The sequence below is a fragment of the Cyprinodon variegatus genome, unplaced genomic scaffold (genome assembly GCF_000732505.1).
Source record: "Cyprinodon variegatus isolate N-32 unplaced genomic scaffold, C_variegatus-1.0 Scaffold383, whole genome shotgun sequence".
NCBI lineage: Eukaryota > Metazoa > Chordata > Actinopteri > Cyprinodontiformes > Cyprinodontidae > Cyprinodon > Cyprinodon variegatus.
In genome coordinates this window covers 32,007-39,806 of record NW_015150836.1, presented here as the reverse complement: position 1 = coordinate 39,806, position 7,800 = coordinate 32,007, and the positions used below count along the sequence as shown (strand labels likewise).

General features: G+C 36.9%; 1 protein-coding gene across 1 annotated transcript in view; it reads right to left on the bottom strand.

Moving 5' to 3' along the window:
• LOC107092495 overlaps positions 1–7,711 on the bottom strand; it is a 31,251-nt gene extending 23,540 nt beyond the window's left edge. Inside the window, exons 1-3 of the mRNA XM_015386998.1 lie at positions 7,620–7,711; positions 2,611–2,830; positions 2,199–2,314 (exon numbers count right to left, since the gene is read on the bottom strand). Of these exons, the coding sequence (XP_015242484.1) occupies positions 2,199–2,314; positions 2,611–2,830; positions 7,620–7,676 (393 nt within the window). The 5' untranslated portion in view covers positions 7,677–7,711. The remainder of the gene's footprint in view (positions 1–2,198; positions 2,315–2,610; positions 2,831–7,619) is intronic.
• Positions 7,712–7,800: the final 89 nt, after the last annotated feature.

Sequence of the window (7,800 nt, the reverse complement as noted above, 5' to 3'; positions counted from 1 at the left end):
ATAGATAGATAGATAGATAGATAGATAGATAGATAAAGAACACACTGAAGACTTTTTTTGTAACGGGCAGCTGCTGAGAATAAAGCATTTATTTTTGTTTAACTGGTTTGGCTAGTGTCATTGTTCTGTTTATCAAGCATAGCCAAGGAAGGAACAATTAAGTTAATTTTGTTATTTTTTTATCAAGCTTGCTTAATATTGTGCACAGAAGACTACCTCAAAATATTGTTCTTATTGTTTATTGTATTTATTTTTTGTATTTTATTTATTAATAAAAATATTTCTGATTTTTAAGGTCTTTGTTTTTTTCCTTGTGGTATCGAAAATGGTATCAAGTATGGAATATTTTCCTGAGTATCAGTATCGAGTTGAAAATTTTAATATCGTGACAACCCTAATCTAGAAATATGGTGGTCATAAAATCACAATGGGCCATGTTAAGTTTCTCCAATACACATGCCACTTGTAGAAAACTGATGGCTAAAGGTAACTAATGCCGTCAAACAAGAACTGGAATAAAATTCTTGTGGAAGCCAGGTGCAATGGAAGACTTAAATGTGAAATAATAAACAGATCAATAATAAGATTTCTTTGTCTATGAAGAATATTATCCACTGGTCAGATGGTCTCTAGCTTCCATGGTTACAGAAGCAACAACGTAGGCATGGGAAAAATCTTTGAAAAAGGTGAAAGTATTTTTTTTATAAGCCATTCATGCATCTTGGGGTCCAGTCCCCAAGTGAGCCAATATTGGAGCTGGAGATTGATAGACAGATCACTGTGGTATAACCTAAATACCACACTGGTCTGTTGTGGAGAAGAGAGAGCTGAGCAAAAAGGTAATGCTCTCCTACCTCCGCCTTTGGTAATGAAATCTGGACCATGACCCAAAGAATTAAATCCCTGAAACAAATGATGGCAATCACCTTTCTGAACAGGATGTCTTGGCACTCCCCTATTGACAGGACGAGGAGTTCAGACACCTGTGAAAGGCTCGGAATAAACCTGCATCTCCACATTGAGAGGAGTCAGCTGAGGTGGCACAGAGATCTTTCTTGGATTGCTCCTGGACGCCTCCCTCAGGAGGTCTTCCAGGCAAGTACCATTAGGAGGCCTTGTCCCGGATATGTGTAAGAAGACGGGTACAAGTACAAATAGCCTATATGAACTAGCAATTTTTGAGAATTCAGAAAAAGCTTCCTCAGGCCGAGAGGGTCATGCCTTCTGTGCCACCATTAAAAACATAGGGAGTGGATTTTTTCAATCCCTTCATGGGCGAGTTTGCGGAAGATAAAGACAGTCAAGGTTAAGACACTGATGTTAAGATGACAATGTTAAAAATGTACTTGGTAGCAGTGTCCCAAAAGAGAAAGATCTTATTTGACACATTAAAGACAAAATGTGTTTTGGAGCCTTGCATTTTAATAATTGCTATGTAATAGACTATATTTTAAAGTGACCTAGTCACATACAATGGATGCAAAAAAAAAACAACCCCACAGAAAACCTAATTTTCATGTTGAAATAATTAAATATTCTTCAAGTGTCAATCCTGATTGTGTTTACTTAACTCTTGTTGAGCCTTAAAAGAATGTTTGCACCTGGCATGATCATTAAATGACTTAAACATTGTAGTACACCGTCGCCTTCTGCTGGCAGTACGTACTCCCAAAACTGCCTCCCTCTGGGTCTTTATCTCCCCCTTCAGTGAACACCAGTGTTCCTATTGTATTCGAAGTGCCCACATCTTATCTTACCATCTTGGCATCAGTTTTTTTTTTTTTTACTTTTCCTCACGCCTGCTGGAGAAATGCCTATTTGCTTTGCTGCCTTGCTACCTTGTGTAGTCGTAACACACGTGCAATATTGCACCTCTAATTACATGGTCTTGTTGAGATAAATACACAAGAGCAATAAAGTTTACCAACAAATGCAGCAAAACCAATGTGTAAAACAGAAAATCTAATATAATTACCCACAGGGCACCATCATTTAAAACGATTCTTCTATGCAAGCAAAGTGAGCTACTGCCTAAGAAATCTGTAGTACTATGAATATAACTAGGACCCTTTGATAATTTTTCCAAAAAGATATGCTAAGAGTGTCAGGAGACTTGAATTGGGCAGTCTGCATGGGTTTTGTGATTTGGAATTGAATCGAAAACAATTACTATTACCAGAAATACAACCTTGACTTACCTGGAGCACATTGGTGAAATCAAACATAGTAGAAATACAGACTGTGAAGTTATAAGGAAAAGATTCAGTCTGTGCTTTTTGGTTATTCACTTCCAAAAATTCTTCCTTATATTCATCTGAAAGAAAAGAAATATTGATTTTTAGAATACTTTGTACGTTCTTACAAAGTATTCTCAAACTATTATATTATTGTATTGATGCTCTACAAATCTATTGGAGTAATAAGCTCTCTGCCTACTGAATAATGATTTTTAATGGATAATAAATATGAACACCTAAAAAATGCTGTTTTTATATGTTTTTCGTGTGCCTGTAACAATTTTCCTAATGTCTTCTATACTTTACTGTATTGCCAGCCTGGGAAACCTGGATGATACCATTTAGTTAAAATACTCAAAAAACCCTGTTATACCTTCTGATATCGTCTTATCAGAAGCCACAGAAATGTGAGATGGATTTTCACACTCTGGGGGGATGGGACACATGATGTCCGCTGTTCCGTAGGAGAACCCAAAGTGGTCTGTATGGATGCTGAGAACACCTTTCGAGGTGTGCCACTGCTGGTTCTGACACTGAAAGATGCAACGGTAGGAGACTTTCTCCTCTCGCCGCACAATGGCTATAACCCGGACCTGATTAAAGAGATTAGAGAGTTACTGACAAGGTCACATGTAATTTTAATTGTATCACAATTTAGGATCGTATTGAATTGATATTCATAAAAAGCAAAAAGAGGTTTAAAAAAAAAACAAAGTTTTCTCTAGAACATTCTTTTGGCTCCAAGATTAACATATTCTAGTCATTACTTTTTACTATGGCTAATAATGATGAGGATAAGATAAACAGATTGGAATTTAAAATAAATCAAAGTTGTTAAGTCTCATTATCTGTACTTGTCCATAATGTTCATCCTGGTTAGGTAATTATATAAAGTACATATTAGGCCAATTCTATATTTTTGCTCAGAATGATCCATGTGTGGAAACCTCTGTGGACCAGCAGATGTGGGGTAAGATATCTAACAAATCTATTCATGTTTATTAACTTACATTTACTAATTTAAATATGTACCCATAAGTTAAATTAACTCTGTTAAAGCAGTCCTGAAGGTTAATAATAAGTGGTCAGAGAGGACCGGCTTGTGAGGAAATACTGTTATTTTTTCACATTCAATGCCATATATTAGCATAAGGTCAAAAATATGAAGATGATAATGTGTGGGATTAAACTCATTTTGAATTATGTTGTCAGCATAGATGTTAAAATCCCCTACTATGATGACCCTGTCAGTATTTAACAAAAAATTAAGAGTAAGGTCCTGTTGGATGACACAAAGTTACAAAAAGTAAAGGTTTTGTAGCTTTGCAATTTGAATAAGGGGAACTAAGGGTTAGACGTTTAAAAGAGTTGTAATTATTAACTGCCTTTGGAGTAATCAGTAAGTCAGACTGAAAAATTGTTGCTACTCCTCCTCCTTGCCCAGAATTTCTGGGTATTTGAAAATTTACATAGCTAGAGGGAGTTGCCACATTTATGATTACATAATCCTCTTGCTACAGCCAAGTTTCTGTAAGGCAACATTAATCAATGTGATTATCACAAATCATATAATTAACTAACAGACTTTTTATAGAAAGAGATCTTATGTTAAATAAATCCCATTTATAACTTTTTCCCCAATTGGAGTTATGATTATTACATTGGCATGATTTACTCATTTGGGACTCTTCTCAAATTTATTTGATTTCGGTTGTGGGCAATGAACTGTCTGGATGGAGTAAAGAGTGGGTAATAGTAGAGAAGCTTCAGAGAGGTGTGTTAAACTACGACTCTGCTTCCTGCTGAGCACCCGGGGTTGTCAGGGTTTTGGAAGACTAATACATTTGTCCAGATTCCTAAGAAGTAAGAAAGAAGTAACCATGCGCTGCAAGCTGGATTGCTGAGAGATCTGAGTTTTCAGTCTCACAACAAATCCATCTCGAAAGACTCGAGACTAGCTAATACGTCGGTCTCTTAAAACCAGAGAGCTGGACCAATGACATGCCAGCAGTGTATTATGGGATGGGAAATGTAGGAATGACAACAGTCAGGAGGGCCTTGCTAGGGTATTACAAACAAAGCTATGCTGGAGGACTCACCTGTCGATACAGCAATTGACTCAGTTTTAGCTAAAAATTTCTTGTTTAAAAAAAGAGCAAAGCGAAGCACTTTGGGTATTTTTAGAAAGGAAAGATGTCTGTGCTTTTCAAAGAGAAGCACTTTGTGCATTTGCAGATGGGAAAGATGCCTGTGCTTTTCTTATGACAGGATTTGGAAAAAGTTTGATTAATCAGCTTACTCCGCTAGTTGTGAAAATGTCACAATTCCCTGCTATGATTGGCTGAAAGCCTATTATGGAAGGCAGATACTAGCTGGCATTTCATCCAATCAGCTCAAAGTATTGTACATCCCTCCTCTTTACGGACAGACTGAACAGCAGCCATCCCAGATTGATAACGTCGAATTCAACTCAGTTCTACACATATCAATCTGGCTACTGCCAGGTTAAGAAAGAAGAGCTGCACCATCCACAATAGGATGGATGCTGTCTCTTGGAATAAGACCAGGGTTTCCCCAAAAAGATTGCCAATTATCAATGTAGCCCACATTGTTTTCAAGACACCACCTAGATAACCAGTAGTTGAATGATGACATTAGTCTACACATGTCATCATGAAGGGACCAGAGACATTTTCGGAGTCCGACATTGTTTTGGCAAACTTACACACCGAGGCAACACTAATTTTAGTAAACTCTGATCAGCATAACCAGATGTCATTACCACCACCATGAATAACAATGTTATTGTATTTTACTATTGTATTTAACTTTATCCTTAGCCAGCAGTTTCAGGTAGGATTTGATGTTGCCCATTCTGGCCCCCGTCAAACATTTCACTATGGACATTGGTGCCTCTAATGCCACGTTTCTACAACAGAAGGCATTATGTTTTAAAGTGCTCATGGACAGTTAGATTGACTTAGATACAGAGATATCACAGAAAAAAGTAACCTAACTCAAACAGGGATGGCTTGATTAACAATGCAGCTCAGCAGACAAAACAGGAAGTGAACACGGTACGTCTCACCAACAGAGACTAAGGGGGCACCCCAGTACCAACTGTGCTGCCTTTTTCTGAGCAATCTGGAGCTTTTTGAGTTCACCCCTGGCAGCAGATGTAGAGCAATAGTCAAGATGACATACAACTAGACTCTGAACTATTTTACATAGAAGGGGATGGGCCACAAAAGGCATTTCCTTGCAGTACTAATTGCTCTTCCCATTTTCAAAACAATATCAACAATTCAAAAAAACAACAACAATATAATCAATGTTGTGAGGCCAAGACACAGAACAGTCTACCATCACACCAACGAGTTTGGCACTTTTAACTTGTTGAACCATCAAGCCACAAAAATGTAAATCAAAGTCTGAGCTTGTGGATAGCTTGTGCTTTAAACCAATCACCATGCACTTAGTCTTAGAGATGTTGAGGGCCAGTTTGTTACACACCAACCAATCATGCTCAACATTCTGTTCTCTGCTCAAAACCTGATTTAACTCACTCCATCTAGGTACAGGATAATAAAGTAGAGGAGGAAGAACAAAAAAAAAACATATACATCGTTTGAACATTACTGTACATCTTCAATTAAAATCCCTTTTCAACACATGCACCAAATAATCTTTGATCTATGGTTCAGTTTGTGTCTTCTTCCTCTTCTCTTTTAAAGGCACATGAAAAGCAACTTTACGTGCATTAATTCCACCATCTTGTAAGCAGGGTGATGTCTTGTGGATCCATACTTGCAGATTTGTGATTTACTTGTATTCTCACAGATGAGACATTTCATGTCACATCTGTGGGGGAGTTGGCAACAAAGGATAACTGCAAATCATACATAATTCAGGTTTATTGACTTACATTTACTAATTTAAACATGCATTCTGTGTCTGCCACTGTGACAAACTCTGATTCTGAGAATACTATTGCTAGCATTTAGGTAAACCAGTCAAGCCTTGAGTAATATGCAGAATTTCCTTTTAAAGCCACTATCTCACTGCTATTTGCATAGCATCATGCATACCACAACATAGTTTAGATTTTACTATTTAACTTTGGCTTTGGCCAAGGGTTTCCAGAGTAGTCTACAATCTTATTTCTTAGATCAACTTTTCTTCTCTGTATTTTCAGGTGGTGAGAAAGAGGTTATTGCCCGACAACACCTTGAGTGGTCCTGGCTCACTCTTGCCATGTCAGCTTGTAGTACCCTAATTAGTCACTCTCTGGACTCTTGTGTTTAGCCTTAAACCATTATATGAATTTTCAACATTGGGGACACTGTCAATGCTGATATTGACGATAAACATATGCGTAGAATGATGCAATTTTGCTCTGCTGTTGGACACTTTCTACTACACTCCTATAAAGATATGCAACCCTCCCCCCTACAGTGCTTGAGGAGAAAACAATAAACTCAAAAGAAACCATGTTGCTTTCCTGAAGATACAGTAACATCAGTAGAGACGCCATTGTGGCTAACTTTAGAACCAAACTGAAAAAAACAGATCGTTACCAACATTTCTGGTAACAGGAAACTTTCAGATGAATAAAAAGCTTGCCACCATCAACGTGTGAATGTGTGAATGACTGAATGTAGTGTGAAGCGCTTTTTTAAAACTTATCTGACTTGAAAAAGCACTGTATACGAACAGATCATTTACCACAAAGGGGGCTTCCCTGCTGTGGGCCTGCCATGCTAAGCTGCCAAATACTAGAGACAACTGAGCCTTTTTTGCAAAATGAGATCAGCAGTTTTTAACTACTCCTTTTTGATGGTTTTTGATAATTTCATCTGTTTATTGTTGTGTAAAAGAAGTTAAGAAGTACAATGGCATGGTACACCCTGCTGACATGTTTTGAGCTTTTGTCTTATAAAGCTAAAACAAACTTTATTTAACAAGGGTTTGAACATTAATATAGTGTTCCTGTTCATTTGTTTCTTTGTATATTAATCATATTTGATATCCAAAATATGACCAAAGAGTCTTTTAAGAGGAGTCCCCTCATGTTGGCTAGCTGCTATCTCAATCAACAGATTAAGAACCAGTCAACTAAAGGTTATTGGTTTCTGATTAATCAAATCCATTAATGAAACATTATTTTACCAAATAATGTTTTATTTACCTCGTGGATATGCATTATGAATTGGTGTGAACACATTCAAATTACTGTAAATTAGTTAAACGTTAATTTAACCTCAAAAGTATTCAAGATAAACTTCACAAACATAAAATACATTTTGAACGGTGATATACACTGAATAGATCATAATTGTAGGACATTACTTATGAAACAAAGAATAAAACACTTTTGCTCACCTCTCTTTTATTGGAACGGTGTTCTAGATAAGCTGATATCAACAATGTCTTTGTCATTTTGACAGCAATAAATGAGGCTTCATCTCTCTGTGGAGCTGCATGAGAAAAAGATAAAAATCTCTGCAAACTTTTGGTTGCTGTATTAAAAGGCAATAGATTTATGAATAAATGAATAATGAAT